The sequence below is a fragment of the Onychostoma macrolepis genome, chromosome 21 (genome assembly GCF_012432095.1).
Source record: "Onychostoma macrolepis isolate SWU-2019 chromosome 21, ASM1243209v1, whole genome shotgun sequence".
Classification (NCBI taxonomy): Eukaryota; Metazoa; Chordata; class Actinopteri; order Cypriniformes; family Cyprinidae; genus Onychostoma; species Onychostoma macrolepis.
Window position 1 is genome coordinate 5,696,461 of NC_081175.1, and position 27,369 is coordinate 5,723,829.

General features: G+C 34.3%; 1 protein-coding gene across 3 annotated transcripts in view; it reads right to left on the reverse strand.

Annotated features, from left to right (window-relative positions):
• ebf1b (EBF transcription factor 1b) overlaps window positions 1–27,369 on the reverse strand; it is a 136,603-nt gene that overhangs the window by 14,247 nt on the left and 94,987 nt on the right. For all 3 annotated transcript variants that reach the window (XM_058758318.1, XM_058758319.1, XM_058758317.1), the window contains exons 9-12: window positions 22,669–22,799; window positions 18,919–19,045; window positions 8,469–8,557; window positions 963–1,028 (exon numbers count right to left, since the gene is read on the reverse strand). In XM_058758318.1, the coding sequence (XP_058614301.1) occupies window positions 963–1,028; window positions 8,469–8,557; window positions 18,919–19,045; window positions 22,669–22,799 (413 nt within the window). The remainder of the gene's footprint in view (window positions 1–962; window positions 1,029–8,468; window positions 8,558–18,918; window positions 19,046–22,668; window positions 22,800–27,369) is intronic.

Here is a 27,369-nt window from a genome sequence, read left to right on the forward strand (position 1 = left end):
AATCATCAAAATTAAAAGAAATAAACATTTGAAATATATCAGTCTGTGTGTAATGAATGAATATAATATACAAGTTTCACTTTTGAATGGAATTAGTGAAATAAATCAACTTTTGATGATATTCTAATTATATGACCAGCACCTGTATATATATATATATATATATATAAATTACATGAATATAAGTATATACATGTAAATACATGTAAATATTTTCAATATATATATATATATATATATATATATATATATAATAAATATACATAGTACACACACACACACACACACACACATACTGTATATTATGTAAACAAAAGCTTTTATTTTGGATGTGATTAATCGCAATTAATTATTTGACAGCACTAATTTAAATATATAACACAAATTACATCCGTTGTGTTTTCATGTCCTTCTTGGCTAACTATTTTGTCACAATTTTTTTTCTCCTTCAAAAGTTAGTATACTTGTTTATGAAAGTAGCCTTAGAAAAACAAAGTAATCACTCATTTTATTCAAATAAATTTGAAATGCCATTTTCAAATTGTCATTCCCATCACAGAACACTGTTAAACCCAATACATTAGATGTGATATTATTAGATGTGTTGGAAATGCCACCACAACTTTTCAGTTTTTAGATGGCAAAAAAAATAAATAAATAAAAAATTCATAATTGTTCTGTAATGTTTGTACACCGCTGAACATTATTCATAGACAAAAAATAGTTTGTACATACTGTATATATTATATATATATATATATATATATATATATATATATATATATGTGTGTGTGTGTGTGTGTGTGTGTGTGTGTGTGTGTGTGTGTGTTAAAATTTGCAGGTCATTTTAAGTTTGCAGGGACAACAATACAGATAGAAACTCCCATATATTTTCAACATGTGTTAACAGGAATTTATGCGACTGTCATTTATCAGTGATAATCAAGGAGTTTCTTCCTCACCTGGTTGTTATGAGGCATTCCATAAAGTGCTTCCACTAGATCTGCTGCTCTCTTCAAAATCACTTCCTGCATGCACAACAAAACAAACAAAGGAAATATTAATGATAAAAAAGGTCATCCTCAGTTCAATCTTCATACATTTACAATCCATAATACTTGTCACTTGTAACTATACAATGTGATGTTGTTCTCTTTCACAGATGAAAAAGGGTTGAATTTCCGTTTAATAACATCGACGATCACAGCCAAGTGGAACACATGGAGCTGATGTTTGCTCAATTGTTCTATGTCTGTCAGGATGAAAAAGTGCAGTATTTCAGCAAACATCTGCTTTGCGTTGAGGAAGGACAATGCAATCTATGTTTGCAGTGAAGGTCACTCGGTTTCACAGTACTGGGCAATAACTCAGCGGAGAGCCAGCTCTCGTAAGAGCTCTTGCGATGACGGTACATCAGAGATGGAATCGATGCGTTCCCGCTAATGAGAAGTAATTACTTTAACATATGCTTTTCTGCGCAGTCACATGATGGGGAAGAAGGACAACGGGTGTCATGACTGTTTAAGTGCAATGGCTGGAAAACATTAGCGACTTTTGTGTTGCTTTAATAATGTGATTATGTGGCTTGTGCAATATCTCCACATTATCAAACTAGCATGGGATGTGCAAGCATGGGACAAGTGCATGTCTTGGCCAGTAAAAGTTGAGCCACAAAATCCTGTGTTTTGAACAAATTTTCACAAACAATGAATTAATGATGCAATACGGATCACATCATGTTGGTTTGTCATTCGACATCTCTCATAAATCAAATGCAATAACAAGTCAAAATACCCTTATGGAAAAACGACACGAATTTCACATTTTCACAAAATCGCAACTTTTCTGTGATTTTGAAACCCATTACCAAGATTTCACATGTGAAATTTTTAAATATCAAATGATAATTAAATATTTTCACACACTGGGCCTCATTCATAAAACAGAAGCAAACAAAAACTCTAATAATTAATAGAGTTAACTCTAATAACTCTAATAACTCTTCAATTGCTCTGAATTGCACTGATATAAATGTAAATAGTTTCCAAAATATTTTGTGTGTGTGTGTGTGTTAATTGTTGCATTGATATGAATGTTAATCAAATCGTTGCAAAACCATTCCAGAATTGACAACCATTCTTACATAAATTATTGCATGTTATTAATGAAATAAATGTTAACTTTTTACATTAAATGTTGCATTGATGCAAAAAGTGAATAAAACCATTCTTTCATTAACTGGTGCATTGATACAAATGTACAGTAAATAGCGTCTAAAACAATTCTTCTGTTAAATGTTGCATTGGCATAACTGTAAATCACTTATAAAACCATTCTTATCTAAATTACTGTATTATTGAAATGTAAAGTAGAACTGTTCATATATAAATTGTTGCATTAACGTTAATGTTAATTGTTCACATTTATTATTGTGATTGGATTTAATATGTAATTGGCCATATTCATGTGTAAATCTTTTGTTAAAACATTTCTTATCTAAGTTGTTGAATTCATAAAACTTTTAATCATAAACTGTTCCAATCATTTGAAAAACATTTTTGCAAAAATAATTATAAATATAATTTATATAAATAATTCTATAAATAATACAAATGAATCAAAACAACTTTCTTAATCAGTCATAACTCTAAATTGTACATCAATGCTATGCTAATTGTTTAATTTATATAAATGTAAATATATTGTATATAAATGTAAATTGTTGCATGAATTAATGGTTTTACAAACAATTTACAAAGAAATTTGTTCTGCTCATGTATCCGAAATAATGAGGCCCTTTAAATTTAATGTTTTTTTTTTTTTTTTTTTTTGTAAGGGTACTGTTGTTAGTTGTTTGAATTGCAGAACCGTTCACACGTTTCTCAAGTGTTTTCCTTATATTTCTCTGTCCTGTATATTGGCAAGTGGGAGGTCTTTGAGAGAAGTTAATGCAGAAGGGCGCTGCTCCAGCTAACCGAGTGACAGGCAGAAAATTGCTCCCCCCTCTGAATGCAACCTTCACCAGGATCTTACCCCTTAGCATGTGTGTGTGAGCACTGTGTTGGAACATATTGCCTCCCAATCAGCCCTGGGGTGTGTCGCACCGCGCGCACACGCACGCACACACACACACACGCAGACACAAACGCACAAACAAAACTTGACGGGGGGTCAGGCAAGCAATGAGGAGTTTTAGTGCGCTGTCCAAGGTGCTAAATTCACTCAATTATGGCCGTGCTGGCACTGTGTTAACCTCTCATTATCGTCACGGGGAGCTGTTAGAGCGATAGATCCTGCAGCGAGAGTGAGGAGGCGGAGGAGAGTCCCTCTGCAGCCCAGCGTGGGGGAGTGCGAGAGGGATACTGGCGAGCGAAAGGGCCCGAGTGAACGTGGGGCGGCCTGGAGGCAGTGAATTCCCAGTACGTGCGAGTTCAGCCAAAACATCAATCAAATTCAGCGGAAAAGATGAGGAGCAGAGGTCGATGATGAATACTGTATAGCAGAAACACTGAGCTCTATACATCACAAATGTAATATGTTTTCCTATGCCTTTGGACCAGGTACTAAGGCTCATCCATAAAAGTCAAACAGTGATCAGTTCGGTTAAGAAATCATAAAACCCACATAAAAGAAAACATGGAAATCATGACAAAACTGATAATCAAACATAACTATAAGTTAAAGACAATCCGTAAGTATCCTTACTGATCAACAATAGCTCACCCAACACCTTCAAAAACTGACGATTGTCCTAACATTATATGACTGTGCCTCACATATCATGTTTAGATCATCATTTTGATAAAGCGATTTACTGTTCTGCATTTGTTCACAATGTTGATTAGATCAGCTCTGATGCAGAAAGACATCATCAGATGATGACAGCATAAGCTCATGACAACATCAAATTAGGTTTCCCGGAAAGGTTTTTTAGTTGATATTTCCTAAAACCTGCTATTTATTTAACCCTATAAAGCCTACGCACATTTCTAAGTTCAGATCATCTTTGCACTGCATTGCATTATATTTTTTGTCCAAAATAAAAAGTATAAAGCTTTGATCATAAAACTAAGCATTTAAATATCACCTTACTAAAACATTGGGAGATACATAGTGGCAACTGATATTTATATACATTTTATGTATGTTAAGATCTCATTGATTTACATTGCAAGCTATACATTTCATTTTACTTTTTGGCCATATGAATGACAACATCTGCAACAAATTGGATACATTATTCAGTCTTTTATAATAGTATATATATATATATATACACATATTTTTTTCTACATTATCCTATAATAATCAATAGTTATTTTTCCTTCTCGAGCTCCATATTCTCCTGTATAGTACAATATGAGCTATAAAAATGTACCTGATGATAACAGACAAACTCAAAAAACATATATGCAAACTTTTTTTAGAATTTGTATAAAGGTTTAATAAACGGTTCCATTAAAAAAAAAAAAAAGTCAAGTTTTAAGTCAAGTAGTTACAGGTTTACAGTAAGAAATGGACTGAGATGAAACTGTGGCCTTTGAAAACATGTGCTAGAATGAAGATCATAGAAGACCTCTCTCTAAATGTATTACAAATAATGACTTTTTTTCCTTCTCCTTATACTAAGCTACTGTATGGCAACAGAACATTTTGAATAAAGTGAATGAGTCTTATGGGTATTTATGTTTTTTTGTCTTCTTTTGGTGTTTTTATGATTAAATTGAAATGCTTTAACATTGTTTTTTTGTGTCGACGGAAGCTATAAAGTCATGCAGCACTGGAGCAACTTCTTTAAGAAAACAAATACTAAAAACTGATTAAAAAAGTCTCCAAAATGGGCAGGTTGTATAGGTCCATGTCAGGTCTCATTGTCAATGTAAATGTCCAGTAGAGCATTCACACTTCTGTTGTCCTCTCTAATCCTTTCATACGGGCTACTACACCGTCTGTCCTTCTGAGCTTCTCAGGTCTGTCTGCGTCTGGCTTTGAACTGAGAACATTACAGCCTCTAACTGAGAGGTTTAGATAGCAGAAACACTGAAAAATGAACTGGGGGGAAATGTCCAAAATTACCTCTCTAATTACTGATGTCAGAAACAAAGAAGTAGATAATATTGCATGTATTGTACAGCAAATGTTTGCTTAATCAGGTGTTTCAAATTCCAAAAAGTGATTAAAAGTGGCCATTTCAGATTGCTGTATGAATTTTGCTTTAAAAAAACCTATAAATAACAACTATCTTACATACATTTTGAGTTTTAAATCTGCTTACAGTAGATTCATTTTATTGTAAACACATACAGTAGCTTCATAAGCAAAAAATAAGTTTGTCTGTAAATCAGCTTTATATAAAAACAGTAGAAGTCTATGGCATGTCTTCATTTAGATTTCTCTCTCTCTGTGTGTGTGTGTGTGTGTGTGTGTGTGTGTGTGCCAGTCTCTCTCTCTGTGGCGTCCCTGTGTTTGGCTGGTATGATTGAGGTGAGCAGTTGAAAAGAGAGCCCCGTCAACAAACTGTTATTACCTCAATAAGGACGAGAAAATCGATGGGGCGGAGAGGAACAGAGCGTGTGTGTGTGGCGCCGCCGCTGCCAATGGGACAGCAGCCAAGACCAGAGAGATGGAGAGAGAGCGAGAGATTATGTATGATTCTCTGTTCCTCCATATGTCCGACCTCTTCATTGAGCTCAACACTGTTCTGAATGTCAGAGGTGCCAGTGTGCTGGAATAATTTCTCTTCCTGCTTTCAAACACACACACACACACACACACACATCCACTGCTGTGACTCAATTACTGGTGCTGGAGCAATAATAAAGTCCGGCCAGCGGAGACTTCGATCGCTGACCTGCCGGGAGGCACCGCTGGACAGCTGACTTCACCATGATGGATCACCTCTGGGTGCCCGCGCTCTTAAACTCACACACACACACACACACACACACACACACAAACAGACAAACAAACACTCACGTGTATATACAATAAGCTCTCAGCACATGACCAAACATATACACTTGTGAAATGAACAAGCAAAATAAACTCAACGCTCCAAACAGAAGATGAATGTAGAAAGGGAAATTTAGAATCTTCCTGAAACAGCATCATTGCTGGCTCTGGAATAATATTCCCATCAAAGAATCAGATTTTAAGGCTAGAGAAAGGCGGTGGTCTAGCGAAAGTCTCTGACAGGTTGATTCTCATCAACATATAATTTGCCGGAGATTAAAAATAATATTGGAGTGTCTATTTACACTAACTGCAAATAGCCTGCCTTGTTGGCAGAGGCTATTTACACTAACTCAGCCCACCAACATGTGATTGGGCGAGTCAACACTACAAAAGATGATCATCTAACAACAGCTTCAGTGGTGTAGATGGTAAAGTGCGTATCAAAGTCTTTTTGATGCGATCGACCCGGGTTCGAATTCACCTTTTGTGGATTTTTTCCCCCTCCCTTTTCAAATCTCATAACACATCAGAAAGGCATTTATAGTCAATAAAAAATAAGGAACAAATCACAAAGATGAAAATAAACTATTGGGTAGCGTTAGTGTAGGTGTAGGGCTTTATTGTCCCAATAAGGTGGCATGCATTTAATAATTTGAATTAAAATTATAATTTATACTCAATACGTTATTATTACATACTGTTTTATAATATATTACAATACTGAGGTGCAGATATTTGCCACTATTTGCAATAGCAGAAAATCCTGCTATTTTAACATAGTGTAAATAGAATCTATAGCTATTTGCACTTAGTGTAAATAGCAAATCGCTAAGAAAATACTGCTATTTTCACTTAGCGTAAATAGCTACTGCAAAATAATATAATATTAATCTAATAGCTCATAAACAATCTAATCTAAATATAATATAATATAATATAATATAATATAATATAATATAATATAATATAATATAATATAATATAATATAATATAATATAATATAATATAATATAATATAATATAATATAATATAATATAATATAATATAATATAATATAATATAATATAATAAGCAAGGGGACAATGAAAAACAAACTGAAAAACTCACATTCATAAGGTTTACAATTATTTCTCTAATGCCTAAATGATAAAAGTGTCAAAACATAAGGAAATAACTGGAGTAAATATTTGCTTAACAGGAATATATTTATATATAATATAAAATAATATAATAATCTTGTCATTAAATACCCTTTCAGTAAATTTTGCTATTAATTTATTAATTATACATTTTCATTTTATTATATTATATTATATTATATATTATATTATATTATATTATATTATATTATATTATATTATATTATATTATATTATATTATATTATATTATATTATATTATATTATATTATATTATATTATATTATAATTAATATATTAAATCAAAATGCCAGAATGTTGCTTTAGTCCCAAACCTCAGGCCTAAGTGGCGGTCTAACCCTAAACCTTCAAAAAAATAAAAAATAAAAAAATAAATTGGATTTGTCAATAGGAATGTTGTTCCAGAACCAACAAGAAAGTTGATCCAGGAACACGCTGTACTTGGCGAAATCTAAGCCAGTGTTTTCTGACACCTGACCTAGTCCCGGTATAACTGAGATTTGAACTGTGAATCACAGTGATTGAACAAAGAATGTTTTATGTCATATTTCTAGAGCTCCAGCACAACAAATGCAAACCAAATACCTCCTCCCTCTGTGACGCTAGCTTATTTGGAGTATTTACACAGTTAAAAATACGGTTTCATTAAGACCAAATTGGGACAAACTGAAAAACAGATGAAGCACTATATAGAGTACTTGTTACACTCAAGACGATCCATTTACAACAAACACAACACGTGCAAACATGGCTCTGTATACATGTAGAAGTAAAACAGCAACAGACGGAATTTTTATTTTTTTTACTTTTTTTTTCATGATGCAACTCTTTCTGTCCCTTTGCAACAGACTCTAATGTTCATCCAAGCAGAATTATTACCATATGAGTTTCATCACCAAGACAATGATGACATAACAGAGGCCGGCCCGCCATCTCAGTCCTTCATGAGTGAGACTCATTACTTTGATGTTATAGCTAATGCTGTAAAACTCTTTCTAAATCAAGGAAAGATGATCTGGAAGCACTTAATAGTGATAGAGGAATGTCAGATGAAATGCATACAGCTGTATAATGATTCATGATTCAGCCCAAGCAACATGCATTCTTGATAAACCTGTTAGTTCAACGGAGTTATGCAATTAAGCCTCCAAACATTAATCAGTCATATATTTTATATCTAAAATAGAGATTCAAATAAACTACATAAAATGATAATATATTAAATAAATATATAAACTTACATAACATAAAAATATTTCACTTCACTTCAGTCCATTTCAAAAGCACGTTTCTGTTGAAAATAGTGTGTTGGATCTGTTTTGTTTGAAATAGTGGAAATACGATTTCGTACCTTTGGCAAGCGTTCAGGGTCTCCTGGATGCCGAGGTATCACCTTCTGTAACCGCTGAAAACCGTAGTCTATGGTGGGTTCATTCAGAGCTGTGGCCACAAACAAAAGAGACAAATCCATCATATTTGATGTAATTTTAGAAGACTAGTTAGATTTTTTTTTCCTTTTAATGTGCTGCAAAGAATAAAAGGCTTTGCATATTTTTGGAACAAAATTGAACATGGACATTTAGTTGAAGCATTATCTTTTTTTTTTTTTTTTAAATATACACACAATTCACTCCAACCTAGAGTAATAACTCCTCAGAAAAAGTGCAATAATAATATATACAACAGTTCTAATGGAAGTCATTTAAAATTGTTGGGAATTCTTATGCCCATGTTAAGTGCAGAAAGCGCATATAGCGTGTAATAACCACAGGACGCTTATGTTTTACATTTCACACAGCAATTACTTTGCATAAAGTCTTTATGCTGTCAAAAACACGAAAGCCTGTCACTCAATCTGAGCGAGGGATGAGATGGAGGACAGGAGAGATATTAACAAGCTATCTGACACCAATTGCTCCTGTAATGGACAGAAAATGGATGTAGAAGATCTGTACATGATGGCACTTTGTTTGTAAAGTGCCACAGTTTTGAGAGCCTGCTTAAAAGTAGGGGACCAAACAAAAACTCCTAATGGCATTAGCATTCAAGACAGTTCTAACCAGCTCAGACAAACTACATTTTCTAAAGAGGCAGAAAAAATTAATAAATAAATAAAAATAAATAATAAATAAACACATTTATTTTATACACACACACACACACACACACACACACACACACACATTATAATATAATATATTATATTATATTATATTATATTATATTATATTATATTATATTATATTATATTATATTATATTATATTATATTATATTATATTATATTATATTATATTATATTATATTATATTATATTATCACATAATACATTTTGTAATATGAAGATGACATTTAATAAATAATATTAATTAAATCAATTCAAATATATGAATTATTAAAAAATATATATAAGGATAAAATAATTATCATGAGTTCATATTATATTATATTAATTACTATTTCCTATATTATATTAATAAATATTCAATTATATTATTATTAATTAAATCATATCTTAACTTCTTTATTAAATCTAATAAATAAATAAATAGCAAAAATTACTTTTTCATTGTGCAAAGCATTTAACAGTGTGGAAAATTACATGAAAGACGTTACAGGAGTCATCCTATATTCGTCTTATATTCATAACAGCTTGTGTTTTACAGGTGCCAAGTTGTTCGCTGTCCTCTGTGTTTTGGTTAGCATGTGGTTCAGTGTTCATGGGATCCAAAAATGGCATCTGATTAAACCCAAAATATGTATGTATTGCAAAATGTTCATAAATAACATGTCATATGAGTGTCTGGTCCCAAGGCTGTTGAAGGATGGATGTGTGAGAAGAAAGAGAGAAAAGAGGAAGAGAGAAAGAGAGAGTGGTTTGGGCAGTTTGAGTGTGAGGGAGTGTTAGGGGCTGCTGGGGCATGAAACGTAGGTACTTTCCTGTCGGTTGGAGCAGATGGTTAAGATACTGTAAATTCTGTTTAAGTTATATTGAAGTTAGTGCTTGGCAATTAAGAACATATAGGTTAATGACCGCATAAGTGCTGCTGTTCACAGTTATTACAGCAATAAATGACCTTTCATTATACAGTTCCTCGGATATGTTGGTTGATAATATCTAATTAATCTAAAAACCTGTCTGGATGAAGGAGAAAGCTGGCGTGTGTGTGTATTTCTGTGTGCGGGGCCTCTGTTAATAAAGTGATATGGAGATGGATGAGTCAGTGCGCTCCCAAACACATTCACATGCTTGTATGTGTCAGGAGTACTTCACTTCTCTCTTATTGCCATTGATTTCTACATTGTATCCAATCCTCTCACTCAGCCTGGGGAAAACATTCACTTACCGAGAGACCCAGAGGTCAACAGAGAGGAAGAAAGAGAGAGAGAGAGAGAGGTGAGGGGACAAAGGGGTTCTCAAGACGTGTGGGGAAAGATAAAACATTAGGATTTGTTTTTCACTAAGAATTGACTTAATGAATTTAATATAATTTATCTTGGTACCAATCTCAATTAAATAATATTTTGCATCTAATCTAATGCCATTCATGCATTTTAAAGTGAGATTTGTTGTGTATTAAAATGCTTTTTGTGGGTCACTACTCCAAAAGAGTTAGAAATGTCAAGCAATGCATTTGTGATTTAATGTACATTAACATCCAGCCACAGTAGATAAGAATAATATTATATTATATTATATATTTGTTAAATACTTTATTCAGTAAAAATACTTATATATGGTAATATGTAGCAAGATATCCATGTAATAACTACAAATACAAATAACAATGACTGTTATTCATTAATACATATTAATAAGTTAATTAGGTAATAAAAACAAATGATATTTTTTTCATAATGTATATTATAATATATTATATTACATTATAAAACTTTTTATAACACTTATTCATTTTTAAGTGTGACTTTCAAACCTGTGGGGCCACTGTGTGCCTGCTCATTAAAATAAATAAATAAATAAAAATAATTGTATGCTAATATGTATGAAGTGATGCATGTAATAAATAAAAACTGTCACTAAATAAATACATACATACATAGGCAATCATGCGTTCTTAAACCACAATATTTCTTGAGTCACGTTCCAAAACCCTTTCGAAGAAATAACCCTAGTCCAAACTGTGTTTTTGAAGAAGCTGTTTCTTATGAAAGAACCTTTCATCCACTTTCAACACAGGCTGATACTGTGGGTCATTGTGTCCCTCAAGAGAATATGAGTTTCCAATTTGATATACTTTTTGATTTGGTCACCACATCCTCTAGCCCTCGCTTAAAAGAACACAGAGATATCAAGGGCAATGAGACATATAAAGTCAATTTCTATAGAGGAAATAATCCTTCAGGGGTCTAAAAAGGGACAAACTCGAGACAATGAAGTTCTCAGAAAGAGAATGAAGCCCTTCAACTATTTAAATATCTCTACTGTACGAAAAGTTCTCTTCCCAAAATGGGGAAGTGGGATTATCGTTGGCCTAACTTTTCATTGTTGCCGAGTGCAGTATTCACTACATGCGAAACAAGCACTAACCACACGGTAAGTATTTATAGCTTGGCCTAACTCCACTTCTTCAAACTGTTTTATTGTTTTCCTCGTATTAATACCACATGGCATCAATTTGCACAGGGATGTTGGTTTATAGCTCTCCCTTGGTAGCTTTAGCGGTTAAATAGCCAAAAATAGCCTAAGTGAGAGAAGTATCTAACTGTGCTACTAGCTAATTAGCGGCCCAAAATGTTTCAGAAGGGAATAGAAAAAAAAGAGAGAAAAAAATATATATATATCGGATTGAACGTGCTAGCATGGTGAGTCTGACAAACAATCCAACGCAATCCAACTGCCATAGTATATATCATATATTGGTATGATACTGGAAATCCATAGGCCTATGACAGTTCTACCTGGTCTAATGTATCTGAACTTAATGGAATTGTAAGAATTTTGGATGTTAACCGAACCAAACAGAGAATATCACGAGCCTGTGCAAACATTGTCTACTAATGTCCAATGTCCAAAAGCAGGATCGATGAATAGTGCCACTGCCGCAACGTCTGTGAGCTGTCAGCACAAAACGATTGGTTGATACTGTCACACTGATATGACTAGAACATCATTGACAATAAATTAATGAGAAAATATACCCCCACCCTGTGCGTATCACTTATTTCTATCCCTCGCTCTCTGAGAAGAATCTCTTGCAATCACAGAGATCAATTCTTATTGAAATTTCATGAGGGCAGATCCAGGCCTCATCATATTTCACTATAATGACCTGGAGGAGGGAATGTTGTGAGTAGAAGGGATAGTGTGGAAAGAGGAGACAGGGAAGCATGAGGTAAGTCCTCATTTAATTTGAGCATAGTAAAGTGGCGTGATGGGTAGTAATTGGGTACGTAATTGCCTATTGCGCATACACTCACTCTACAGTCGAGCCAAACCCACACAAAATCCAATAGATTCATTAGATTCATTGATTTGATAGACCTTAAAAGTGATTGGCGAATGAATTGAGAATTGCTTGTTTGTTCATTGAGTCGTTGCCTTACTTCCCATGTTAAAGGGACAGTTCACCCTAAAATGAAAATTCATCTTCGGAACACAAATTAAAAGATGTCTATGGAGGGTCAGAAATCTCTTGGATTTCATCAAAAAATATCTTAATTTGTGTTCCAACGATGAACAAAGGTCTTAAGGGTTTGGAAAAAAACATGTAGGTGAGTAATTCATGACAGAATTTTCATTTTAGGGTGAACTATGCCTTTAAGTTTTGTTTTATAAAATTCTTTTTAAAACGTTAAAATAAAACTGAGTCTTCACATAAATGATAATTATAATCTAATTGAACACATCGAATAAAGCAAATCTAATTAAAGAATCAAATATATAACCGAATCAATTTTATTGTAGAACCAACTTCAGTCAAATCAAAACAAAATCTAATTCGATGTTTAGTCAAAGCGAATTAATCAGATCTATAATTAATTAGTTTTTGAATCAAATTCAAACAAATTGAATCTAGCTAAATAAAAGCAAATTGAACATTATCGAATCAAAGCAAATTAATCAATTACATAACAATATCAATTCTATTCAAGAACCACCAGACCAGGCGCTCTAGTAGAACTAATATGGTATATTGTAGATCAGCTTTCACTAAAACATTCTTTTTAGAGTGTTTGAATCAAATCAAACAAATTGAATTAAATAAAAAAATTGAATGAAATCAAATTGATGGAATAAAAGCTAGAAAATAAATTATTCTATTCTACAACCAGCAGGTCTAGTGGTGTGTCAGCACCATGATGGATCGTCTTTCACTAAAAATGTTTTAAAACAAACTAAATTTAAATGAACGAATCAAAATCAATTGAATTAAAAATAATTGATTACATTCTATAACAAGTAGACCGTGAGCTCTGTCAGAACGATCTGTATTGATCCCTAAAAAATTCAAACCCAAATGTACCAAATCGGATTGAATCTACAACAGAATTGATTCTAGAACCGGCAGGTCCAGTGCTCTAGCAACCATGACGCACGAGTTGTCTTTCACTAAAACAATGTTTTTCAAGAATGTTTGAATCAAATCCGAATTGAATCAGGCAAAACAGAATCAAATTGAACGTTATCCACTCAAATCAACAACAATCCCGAATCTATTCTTGGAACAAGCAGGTCCATGGCTCTGACAGCACTACGACTGTATGGATCATCTTTAACTAAAACTCCTATCCTTTTCCTGCTGTAGTACTGCAGTAATGAGCAAGGGAATGTCACCACTTCCCTCCCCCTTCTTCCCAGAGGGCGCATGTATTTCCCCCCCTTCAGGTACGAGCTCTGGGGGATCAATACCCACGGCAGTGGAGCGTTCAATACCTCTGAATTATTGCTTCATTCTTCCCCCCTTATTATAGATGAGTTATTTTTTCCAAGCCACACCACTTTAAGATCAATAGAGAACAATCTTATTCTTGTCTTTCCCCCTTCTCTTATTCTACCACACTTTTTTCTTTCTAATGTTGCATCTTTATGATACAAAACAACTGGCGGTAAAAGAGATGTTGGAGGCAGATGTAGAGGAGGTGCTGCTGAATTGGGTTTGAAGTACACTTTCCTTACAGAATGAAGGAAATGTTTCTTTACATGAGAGAACTATACACAAATATATAACATGCAGTGTGTCGTTTTTTTAGACTAGAGCAGTTTTTCTCATTACTTTGAGAAACCCAAAACCACTCTTGTGTTTTTTTTCTGCTTGGTGTGCTGACTAATAGTGTATTTCCATTGTGCTCTTGTTTTCACTGAGGCTGTGTTATATAATAAAGCCTCAAAAGTCGTCCTTTGGGGTCTTGTTAGCAGTATGTGTGTTGGTGTGTGTGATTCATCTACAGCGCTACTAGCCGTTGTGACCACTGCAGAGATATCTGGCTGCAGTCCGATCTTGCAGTGACCTGGAATTGCCTGTAATCTAATTGGAGGTGCTCGTCCCTTCCGACAATAAAGCATTAAGTTGGCAGCAGTAGATCCCGCAGAATTTTTAACGTCACCAATTACTGCCTGTCTAGCAAGCAGAAATGCTAGCAGAAGAGGCGCTTTGCTATTAAGAGGTGATATTTGGTTAAAATGACTGTAAAAAATGAACTCGTGCTTTGAATCACCAATGAAACTTCCTTTCTGTTTTCTACTATACTTCCCATAGTGCAGTTTTATGGGATGCTAGTAGAGTTTTCAGCTATGTCAGAAAGCAATATCAACATGTCATAGAAATGGACCATATGGTCGACCATATTTTTAATTAAATCTAATTAAAAAAAAACTTAAATATATTAATATAATATATAATTACATAACACTATAATAATAAACATGTAAAATATTAAAGTTATTTTAATTTACATGTATTTTACTCACTAATTATTTGTTATTCCAAAGAATATCTTCCATTAAAATGTGACAAGTTGCTCTAGTTCTACAACAACATTTTGTTTGGATGTTGTAACCAATCATATTATTTTTCAAACCCTTCCCACCAACCACCCACTTTTAAATCAATTATTATTATTTTTTTTTCACATTGGAAATATGTAACAGCATGCAAGTAAAATAGGTTATGAATGTTTTGTTTTTTTATGATAACTTTAAAGGAAAGAGTGATTTGGCATCACTGTTACGTTACATAATGTTACAATGTTACATAAGGGATAAAACAAATATAGGAAATATCAACCTCAAAATTCTAAAATGAAATAAAGTGAGTGGAATTGCGAACAGAATAGAAAAAACATGGCCTTTCCGTCTCAGATCTGTTTCCCTGCGATTCTTGTGAATGTTACGGCAGTTCCATAGGCAGGATTTGTCTCTGTTGCTCCAATGGTTTATCGATTGGCACTTTGCACTTCCTCCTAACAAACACACGCCGCTGACATTCAGTTTTAGAAGTGACACAGAACCTACACTGTCAATTATATGAGATGTATTAGTTTGTCCCCAGGGATCTGTTTATGGTGTCCAGTACAACAGAAACACCAGGATGAGAGAGAGAGACACAGACAGAGAAACAGACAACCCTGCTGAAAAAACTAGCTGAAACCAGACTAAAGTGGTTTGCTGCTCTTAGCTGTCAGGTATAGGGATGCAGAGAGATATCAAAATTCCAGAGTGTCTATTTACACTAAGTAGAAAATAGCCCGCCTTGTTGGCAGAAGCTATTTACACTAACTCATCCCACCAACATGTGATTGGGATAGTCAACCCTACAAAAGACGATCATCTAACAACAGCTTCAGTGGCGTAGATGGCCAATTGCGTATCATAGTCTTTTTGATGCGATCGACCCGAGTTCGAATCCGCCTTTTGACAAACTTTTCCCCTCCCTTTTAAAATCTTATATCACATTGGAAAGGCATTTATTCTCAATAAAAATGAAGGAAATAATAAAAAAGTTGAAAATAAAGTATGGGGAAGGGTAAGGGTAGGTGTAGGGAGGGCTTTATTGCCCTAATAAGGTGGCATCCATTTAATAATTTGAATTAAAAATATAATTTACACTCAGTACGTTATTAATGCATACTGTTTTAAAATGTAGTATAGCAGAAAAATCTGCTATTTTAACATTGTGTAAATAGAATCTATAGCTATTTGCACTTAGTGTAATTAGCCTCTATCTCTATTTACCCTTAGTGCAAATAGCCGCTGCCTTAAAATTCTGGCCAATACTAATAATTCTTTTCATGTTATGGTCGATATTAAAATGATATACTAGAATTTAGTGATCACAGCACTAATATATATATATATATATATATATATATATATATATAAAACAAAAAAAACATTAAATATGAAAAAATTATTTAGTAATTATTTATTTAGCATTTAACAGTGTTATTATATTATTGGTAATCTAAATGTAAAAATGGGAAATGAGTATAAACGATTACATTTCTATAACAAATTCAGTAAAAAAAGTCTCTGATATTTGCTGACGGCCAATATTGTAGTGATATATTACACATTCATAGTCTGATGTGATGGTTTTAGAGGGGTTTTGGACAGCTAAAAAGGCTAGGAGACTAGTTAAACAAGCAGAACGCCAGCTGAGCAGGGTGGGAAATCAGCTAGACCAGTTTAAACCGGATATGAACCACCATAAGTGGTTCAAGCAGCGTTTTTAGCAGACTGGAACACTCTGGAAGCAGACTTCCAGGTATCAGGTGTATTGTTGTAAGAAAACAATACGTCTATATACTTGCCTTCATTTTAATTCTCCTGTACTTCATCTAGCTGTTTAATGAAAGCATGTGTTCTGTTTTGTAACTTTATTGTACTACAAAAACTTGAAAACAAAACTCAACCTGTATTTTCGTGTAAAACACAGGCCAAAATCACAGACTTTCTTGTGTCATCGTCTGCAAGACCTTATGTTCAACTTATGTTCTTGTTGTGGTTGACTGATTTAGCCATTTATGGATTCCGACTTCAGTTGTAGTTTCCAGGTAGCCATTGATTAATGCCCGGCCAGAGCCTGGTGGGAGGCGTCCGTGGCTTTGCCTGTATTGATTCAATTAGTTCTGAGGGTTTGCTAGTGTTCTATGCAAATAGCCTTTGCTAGCGGCCTCGGCTAACAGAGACTGATTAGCATTGCCAGCTGTCTTCTGGGTACTTCTAATACCCATGCCAGCTGCCATCTTTGTGTGCCAGTTGCTTAACGTCGGTGATGCCCCGAAAGGTGCCAACTTGAGTTCATTTTCAAGAGTAAGGTACACAATTAGTTTAAAAAGCTGAAGGTTACCAGTAGCACAGCTATAAGTTTGAAGATTTACACTCAAAGGCATGAATTTCACTACATTTGCTTCTGTTTCCAAAGATTTTCTGCCCGGCGCCTGAGAGAAATGTCTGATATACTCGTAGAAGTGGGTGAAAGAAATAAAATAATAAATGTGCCATCTGTGTCTTCCTTTCAGTGTCACTGGTTGCCACCTACAACTCTGATACCATGCCTATCGTGGCACTTAACTTCTGTGGACGCACATACTGTTTCCCTCTCCCTTCCTCACTGGAACGAGTCGGTCGCCCTCTCATAAGATCCATCTGTGCACCAGATCAGCTATTTTTCTCTTTTAATTCGCCTTTGATTTAAAATCACTTTCAAGTGTGTCCTCTTGTTTGTGTGGGTGTGCGTGATGATTTAACACCAGCGAGTAAGTACAAACAAAAAGCAACAGAAAAAATAAGCATGAAATTAGGCAGCGAGCTGACCTTTGACCTCATGGAAGAAATAGGCATTGATCGGGCTGGGGTATGAGGTAAGAGCAAAGCGCAATCGCGTTGCATCACTTTTTAACAATGTGCATTTTTGGCCTGTCTAACAGTTAAATACAGCATAGTATAAACATACATGTCCTATTCATACAGTGTATATAGAACAGAAATCTGTAATTTTGTAATTTGTATGTGAGTCTACTAGACCAAACTTAACTGAGGCACTTTTGTGTTTGTTTGAATATTTACGCTTTAACGGTTTCATGTAAGCTGCACAGTTTGTCAGTTTGTCTCACTGTTTAAATGGCTTCAGTATGGTCGCCTATAAAATACATCTTGTTTTCTTCCTTAATTGTAACGAGTTTTATGAGCATTAGCTGTTATATTTTCTCCATCAACAGTAATTAAGCTAACAAAGCTGCACTACAGAGCGTGGTTTTGTGTGTGTGTGTGTGTGTGCTTGTGAGAAAAATCAACAGCAGTCCTTCACATAGCAAATAATTCTATGCATTCTATACAAAAAAAAAACAGTTTTAAATCCTATGCAAATCTCTTTAAATAAAAGTGGATTTTTTTTTAAGAGATATGAATAGGATTTTATGCATCCTGTACATACTCAGACATTTGGAAAATACTGTTCACTGCATTGAAACATACACCCATAATACCAGAATTACTTGTTACATTTGAACTTTTTTTGAAGAAAATGCAAATGGAGTTTGCATGTTTGTTTGGTTCTAGTCTATTCTTTCTCTAGATATAACTTAGGTTCCTCCTCCAGAGCAAGGGGATTTTTTTTAATGACATTTGAAAAGCAATAGCACACCTCTTTTGTGACCAACCTGTTTTTGTAATGATGTGTCCTTGTTACAGTGTAATTATACATTTAAGTGCGGAGTAATTCATTAATGTATCTACTATATGGTAAGGGTTAGGATTAGGGTTTAAGTACATGTAATGTGTAACAAGGACACCATAAAAAAAAAGTGTTACCATTTCTTGTTTTAAGATGAACAGCTTACCTGTGTAGATGAATCTTCCTGGTGTGCCTTTGCAAAACTGTTTGGACTTATAGGAGAGCGTGACCTCTACGACCCCGGGGATGTGACGTGGAGGGGTCTGAACTCTGATGGCATGAGGTGTGATGAGCTGTGAGGAGAAAATGAGATAGAGAGAGGACGTTAGACTCAAGGAGGTCTATAATACCTGGAGACACATGGCACTTCCGTTCCCCTCAATGGCAGTTGCTTGGCTGGCACAGGACGTATGAGAATTGAAATCTACCATCTTTGACAATGGGCGCTCAGTTCTGAAGCTCGGTTGTTTTGAGCCAATCATTAGAACCGTAAATGCTTTGCGACTGACTAATAGCTCTGAAGCTACAGGAAAAATAATGTTAACAAACACAGTTCCAAACACTTGACTTGTGACTATCCTGTGCTGTGACATGAAAGGCAGCAGATACTGACTTCATAAATCCACAAAAAAAATCGCATTGACACAAGTTATTGAAAAAGTCTCAGAACAGTGAAGTTAGTTCTGAGAAAAACTCTAGCAGCATTTGTTGGCAGAAGTTAGTTGTGTTTTGTTTGTTCATTTGCCCTGGCTGATTATGTTCTTTGATCCAGTTCTGATCAGTAAACAATCTGACTGTGTGTGTGCCATGTGTGTGTTTGTACGTGAGTGTATGAATATAGTCTAATCAGTATCAGGCTGTTTATGGTGGGTGGTGAAGGGATGGCGTAGATGAAGGCTGGAAGAGGACAGGTGGAGCTCCTCAGAGACGTAATTAACAGCACACTGTCTTTCAGCATCTCACGGTCTATGTGCATGTGGTTCATATGAGCTGTTGTCTAAAACATCTTTGAACATTTGTCTCTCACAGTCATAAACTTAATTTCAAAACAGTAAACAAGTGAACTTCCTAGCTTGACAGCATTTATGGCATTAGACGCACTCCGGATGCAAAAGCATTCCAAAATGATGTAGCCAGCAAAGTTATGCTTCTTTTGAGAGAGCTCATTGCGGCCAAATTCTAGACAAGGCAATCATAAAATGCTGAATAAATGTGAAAAATAAATCCAAACAGGCAAAAGGAGTCAAGAGAAATGTTGACTGAATTCAGAATAGCATTCAAATATTCATTTAAAGTATCAGGAAAAGGAGTAGCACGCTAGTGAGCCATTCCAAATTAACTGTCGACTACAAAAGTAATCCTACTAAAAAGGTAATCCAATACTATCACTAAAAATAAATACAAAAATGTATTTATGTGGTTTGTGCTTATTAGTCCTAGTAAAAAAATAAATATATTTTCACTAGGGAGAGTATCATGTTGTTAGCTTAGCAACATGCTAATGTCGAACTATTCTGAAATCAACTGTGAATGAATTGTATATGCAGTTTCTCAGAGTTTTGTGCCTATTCAGAGTGTTCCAGATCATTCATTGACAAGAATGCAAATGCAAATTTTTCGTCAATGCCAGTGCCATTAATAATTAAATATTAAACAAAGAACTTTCTAAAATATTTTAGAGCTAAATCGAAATATCAGTGGAGGCTCACGGAGCGGAGCCAGGCGAAAGTATAAATCCCGCTTTAGTTAATAATGAATTTGTTCCCTAATCTAAAGTGTTACCGAAGTTTAAACTAAATCCAGTACAGTCATCATAGTATATACTCTCTCTGGTTATCTAAGTGGCTATTTGTTCCTAACTGCCCATTTGACTACAGTACATACTGCACATGCTATAGAAAGACAAGGGCCCTTAAGAGTCCACAAAAGGACGTCTTCGAAGCACAATGTTAATGAATGCTACAATTTGAGAACGACAGACAAAAATGACTGTGTTCAGAAGACAGTGAATGGGTAGGAGGAGAAGAAATGAAAGAAACAGATCTTCCTTGGACCCTCCCTTGCTCTTGTTCTCTTCCTCCCTCGTTAGATGCTATCTGTGGTAATCAGATCCCCGCTGGCACTGCAGCTGAAGGGAACTACGTGGCTCTTGATGGGCCCCCCGTGTACGGGGGTCACGGGGTCAGGAGGTAAAGGTCACAAGGTTATGAGGTCCACAGGAACCGCTATAGGGAGATTTCAGCACAGTGTATTTAATCGGTACCAGATGTAGTTCATCACACACACACACACAGTCATTAGCTCGTTTAGCACTTAGCATCAGCAGATCAAAGAGGTTAGCTGAATATGCAGTGGGAAATCTGTATCAGGGTTGGTGCTTGATGAACACTCAGTAGTGCTCATGAAGAGTGTCGGTCTGAAGTGAGAAGTACTACAAAACACTCCAGATCAATGTGTTTGTGTATGTGATTCGCCACCACTGATTTGAGCACCTTTAAACCCGCCGCTATTGAGCAGTTAGCCAGCGTTAAACAAGCTGCTCAGTTTCTTGTACAAAGACATGTCAAAACAATTGAGCAGCTATTGAAAGTATCACATTTCTTAATCACTTAAGCGCAGTAACTTAATCACCTGCGTAATGTCGGCCTAGCACAACGCTAATGTATTCTGATAGGACAATGGGTGTCATTGACAGCTTCGGGAAAGGTGACAGATGTAACTGCATTAAGCAAACAACACTGGAGGACTTTTATTAATGTTGTATTTAAGATATCATTTACACTAAACTAAATGTAGACTATTTGAACTTTGATTAATCAGGTAAATGTGCAATAATTAAAACATTTTTTAACATAGTATGTAAGGAATAATTAACAATGGGCCATTGAATTACCGCACACCTTAGGTGGCAAAGCGGTCATGACACAAGCATGCATTCATTTTCAATAATTCAACAGTCTAAAGAGTAAAAAAGTAAATTATTCCACTAATACCATGTTTTCCACATGTACATGTTTATGGAGTGTCTTTACCTCTTTCTTAAGCCATTACTACTTATTAAAGAACGTGATGATATGATAAAGAAAGCATTGAGGTCAACAATCCATTTTTTATATATATACATTTAAATGTATACATAAAAACATATGTATGCAAGCTATTTTCCTACTGATAATTATGAGAAAAAAAGTTGAAATTGTAACAAAAATTATGTGATAAAAAGTAACTGTTGACTTACAAGCTTAATATGACTGTTTAGCATATAATTATGACTTCTATCTCATCATTAAAATGTTTTGTTGTAATTATGACAGCCTATTTTTCAATATCTCAGAATTTCAGCTTACAATATGTAAATTTCTAGTTTTTGTTTCATAAATATAACGTCATCTTATATGACTTAGTATGTCTGAATTATGACTTTTTATTAATTACTTTTTTAATTACTGACTTTTTATTTTATCCTAATTACGACTTGTTATAATTGTGACAATTTATTATTTTTATTTTATATTATTTATTATTTTTTTTATTTTATTTTATAATATGTGGACTTCAATACACAGCTTTAGCAACAACAACAAAAAATCTTAATCTTAGATCTTAGAATCTTAGAGTCCCAACCCTAACCTTAATCCTAACCAAGTTTATACATTTTAAGTAACAGACAACTACATTTTAAGGTGACAATGATTTTAGTTTGAAAACTCTAAAGTTTCATACAATGTGTTTAAGTTTAAGATGCTGTCAGTAATAATGCATGTTTCATTGTCAATGCAAACATACAAAAGTGTAAATGTCCTAGAACCACACTTTATGTATAAATACCTACTAATGAGATCACACTGTAGCAACAAGAAGTGAGAAAAACCCAAGTTCAGCTGGACAGATGGAAATATATGTCTTGCAAACTCACCTCACTCCAGACTAACATGGTTCCGAAGATGACCTGCAGCCCGTCAAAGAAGTTGTCTCCGATGATGATAACAGTAGCACCTCCTGTTGTCCAGCCTTCACTGGGACTGATGGCTTTGATACAAGGTGCAGCTACTTCCAGAAACGCCACAGGACCAGTTTAGAGAAAAGAGAAAAACGAAAATTGACTTTAATCATCTGTACTTAGTGTAGTTATCCAATATTAGCATTACTTGACCATGATTAGAGGTTTTGTAGAGAACTTCCTAACATTCAGGGTCAACATTCGTGTGAGGGTTGCAGATTTCGAGGTTAAAGGTGCCATTCGAATGCAGTTTATTTCCTGGGGTCTGGGGGAAGTCTTGACACCTCTCAGTCTCTTATTTCAAGGCCAAAGCAGGAAACCAAAAACACACAAATGTCACTAAGAAAACTCACACAGCTGGATTCAACTAAGAGTCCCATACCACAGGCTCTGGAAAAGTGTCGGTGGTTTTCACAGCTCTCGTAGCACACATTAGGCGTAAAAACAAGGGATCACTTACACCAAGAATTCCAGTCCAACTCTACGCTCGAGCTGGCATATCCATACTTTGAGGGCACAGTAAGGAAATGCTTGGGTTGTAGCAGAACTGTGAGACATCGCCTCAAATGGGCAGGACTGCCAATAGATTTACTCTTTTATAGCTAGAAAGATGCAAAAACCTCAATACCTCTATGTACTAATGTACAAATCATTTGTTACTAGATTTAGGATAGTTTTGGCATTGGTTTGGGGTGTTTCTTCAACTTTTTATGCTGCACTTTCAATGTCCATATGGTTGATTTTTATTAAAAAATTTCATAATTTTAAAGACAACATTAAAATGACTGGAAACTATTGTTTTGGAAACTTTTTATCATGGTTTTATTATAAACTTTATTGTTTTACCCCGTCCCAGACCCAGACTCTTAATTTTTAAGTATGAAAATCAATCATAAATATGTACATTTTTACATTTGGTTACACTCTATTTTTAAGGTGTCCTTTTTACAGTGTAATTCTAAAAACATGCAATGAGTAATGTTAATTAAGAACATAAACTTAATATATAAACAGGGTTGGGGTTTGTTTAGGGTTAATTGCTTATAATTATGCATAATTTACTGTTATTACTATAGTCAGATCAAGTAAGATGTGTAACAAGGGCACTGTAAAATACAGTGTTACCATGTTTAATATAAACTACAATAATCTAAACAAAGAGTTTTTTAAGTTTAAAAAAGATTTCTACTGTATGTCTACAGTAAAGTTTTACAGTATTTCATTTCAAATTAAGCTTCAAAATTGGCCTCAGAAAGACAAAAGTATTGGTCATTTTATTTTAAAAATAAAACAAAAACAACCAAAAAGCTTTTGTGAGAGTGGGAAAAAAGTCTCAAGACACATTATTTTTCAAAAAGTCCATATGGCCAAAAGTGCCCACAGAAATTATTTTTGTAAAATTTAACACTAGTGAAACTAGCGAAAATATCAGCAGATCTTGAGCAAGATCATAAATTGTTATTTGGTTAAAAACTCACAGCCAAACTGCTTATCAATTCTTCAAGTATCCTAAGAGTAGACATTACCATTAAAGTGCTGTTGTATGTCTTGGTATAAATAAGGTGACCTTAGGCCTCCTGCTGTAGGAGACACGTGTTTTTGTCACCGGGCGTCGAGGTACAGCGGTGCGTTTAGCGTGTTCTGTTTGTTGCTCTCTGCGGCGGCCGTGGATCAGTGGCTGAGTGAGAAAGGGACCACCACAGAGAAAGGTCAGTTTGCTTATTAGAGCTGTCTGCTCCCCTCCGAGACGCAGAGTCTCGTGCTAGCAGGGGGCAAAGAAAGCAATTTAAACAGCCGGCGTTTACCTGCATTTAGCTCCCAAATGCCAAAGCGTCACTCACAGTAATGAGATATAAAGAGAGGAAGGGTTGTGATGGGCCAGCGTGACTGTTAGATCCACACGCTGTGAGATGCAATTCGGGTAAGATATATTGTAACCTTACTAGGCTAAGCTGAGCTGTTACAGTGAACATGAAGAGTCAAGCAGCATGAGAAACATGTCAGCACTGCTCAATGATCAGACACATGAGGTCCAACAAAAACATTTTTGAGGAGCACAAACAATGATTGATGTCTGAAATAAATAGAAAATAAAAAAAGTATGATTCATTTCATTAATCAGGTTTTATTTTTCAGCATTGATTTTATAGGTAAATCTGTAATACATTATTTTATTTAATTTTTTGATTTTTAATTTTGAAATCCACTGGAATGGATTTGAATATGGTCAAATATTTTAAATATTACACACACACACACACACACACACACACATATATATATATATATATATATATATATATATATAAATCTTAAGAAGTGCTAAAAATGATTAGTGGCTGAAATAAATAGAATTTTTTTTTTTTTTTTAATTATAGAAAATTAAAAAAAAAACTAAAATAGTATAATAAATTTCATTTTTTTCAGCATTGATTTCATAGGTAAATCAGTAATAAATGTGTTTTATTTTCTATCTATCTATCTATCTATCTATCTATCTATCTATCTATCTATCTATCTATCTATCTATCTATCTATCTATCTATCTATCTATCTATCTATCTATCTATCTATCTATCTATCTATCTATCTATCTGTCTATTTATTCTTTACCTATTTATTTATTTTCATTTATTTTTAAATCCACTGGTATGGATTTAAATGTGGTCAAATATGTCCAATGGAGCTGAGAATACTTATAACTCAAATTAGACAACATATTTAAAAAATGAACAAGTAAGGGGTCAGGGATGTGTAGAATTTATATGTAGAATTAAGGGTATTCAAAATCTTTAAAATATTTCCACAACAACTTATTTTGCAGTTTGTTATGTCTCGATCATGTCATGATCATTGATACTATTACAATAATTAACTATCAATTATTATTATAATTTTACTATTATTTAATTAATTCATTATTATTTTTGTTTTATTCATTAAGATTACACAGTGACTATTGTACAGTGATTATATAAAGTATTTTTAACTAATGACTACAATTTTTAACTAATGATTTGTTAAGTATTATATAATGTAATTATATCTGTTAAAGTGATAAATGTCAGGAATTTGGAATTTGCAAAACAATTCAAGTTTCTTTAAATATTTAAAAAAAAAAAAAAGTCAGCACCGATAGCCTTGTGGGCAGCGTGCCCACATATGGCACAGTTGCGCTTCAGGTGTCCCGAGATCGAATCCCACCTCGTGGACCTTTCCCGTTCCCATCTCTCTCTCTCCCACTCACTTCCTGTTATATCTCTACTGTCCTGTCATAGAAAAATGCATAAACGCTAACAAACCAAAAAAAACCACATCTGGGCTCTCAAATACAAAGGCTTGCCACAGATTTGAAATTCCAATCAATTGGTTATTAGATTTCAAAAAGCTATCATATTTAATAGCTCAAAGGCCAAAAGCTTAATCTGTGGCCAATATTTGTTTCCCTCCCCCTTTTGTAATTTGAAAAACATCCCTAAATCCTAATCACAAACAGCTTTAGATTACTGAAAAGAACAACTTCTCGTGTTCCGTAAACACATGTTAATCTTCTCTTTTTACATGTCATGCTTGTGTCAGATGCTAGAAAGGAAAGAAATCCAGACCTGGAGGGTGAAATGAGACATACACACACCCACTTTGGCGTTAGGTGGGGTGGTAAAGTAGGGAAGATGAGGTGCAATCTGTGGCGGTAATCTTGGCGTGAGTGGAGGTTTTTGGCGGAGGCTGAAATGGTAGCTGGATTAAGCAGATGGAGACGCATGAATCCATCTGATAGGATTAAACTTTCTGTGGCTTTCTCTAAGCCATCTGCTCACCATGCTGCTCTGACACACACACACACACACACACACACACACGTTTAATTTACAATGTACAAAGTCTCACACACAAAACACAAAAGCAAAAGACAGGGGTACGAACACAGGGCAATGCACATCTGAGCAATTACACTTGATCAACACAGTACAGCACAAAAACACACAACAAAAGTGAAAATTAAGCAGATATATTTTAGGATATTCCTATATGTGTCCTTTCATGTCATAATATATTTTATGAAAATTAAACTAACCATTTTAAAATATGTTTTCTTTTATCATAATATCACACTTAAGAGAATTTGGGCTGCTTTTTCAAAAGCTTTTCATTACACCTTTTAAAACTAACTTTTTCCATATTTTGGTGAGTTAAATAAATAAGTAAATAAATAAATAAATATCACTATTAGTATTAGCAATTGATTTTGGGGGTTGTTCTGTGGTATGTGACAAAATAACAACAATTATTACTAGAATATTTATTAAAAAAAATAAAAAATACAGACACTGCATAACAGGAATAATTTAATAATTGATATTTATAATATTATTAATATTAATTTATAATACTATTAATATTTATTAGTTAGGAGCAATAATTCCTGTAGGGGAGCTTGGCTGTAGCAACACCAGGGCTGTGTTTTTTATTTGTCTCTCTGTAAATACATTTAAAAGTGAATATAGTATATACAAAAGAACTTTTGAAAGTAGAGTGAAGCCAATTTGATTAAAAACATGTTAAAAGTAGAAACTAAAATCACAGAAACTATACAGCGAATTTAAAATCACTGCCCAC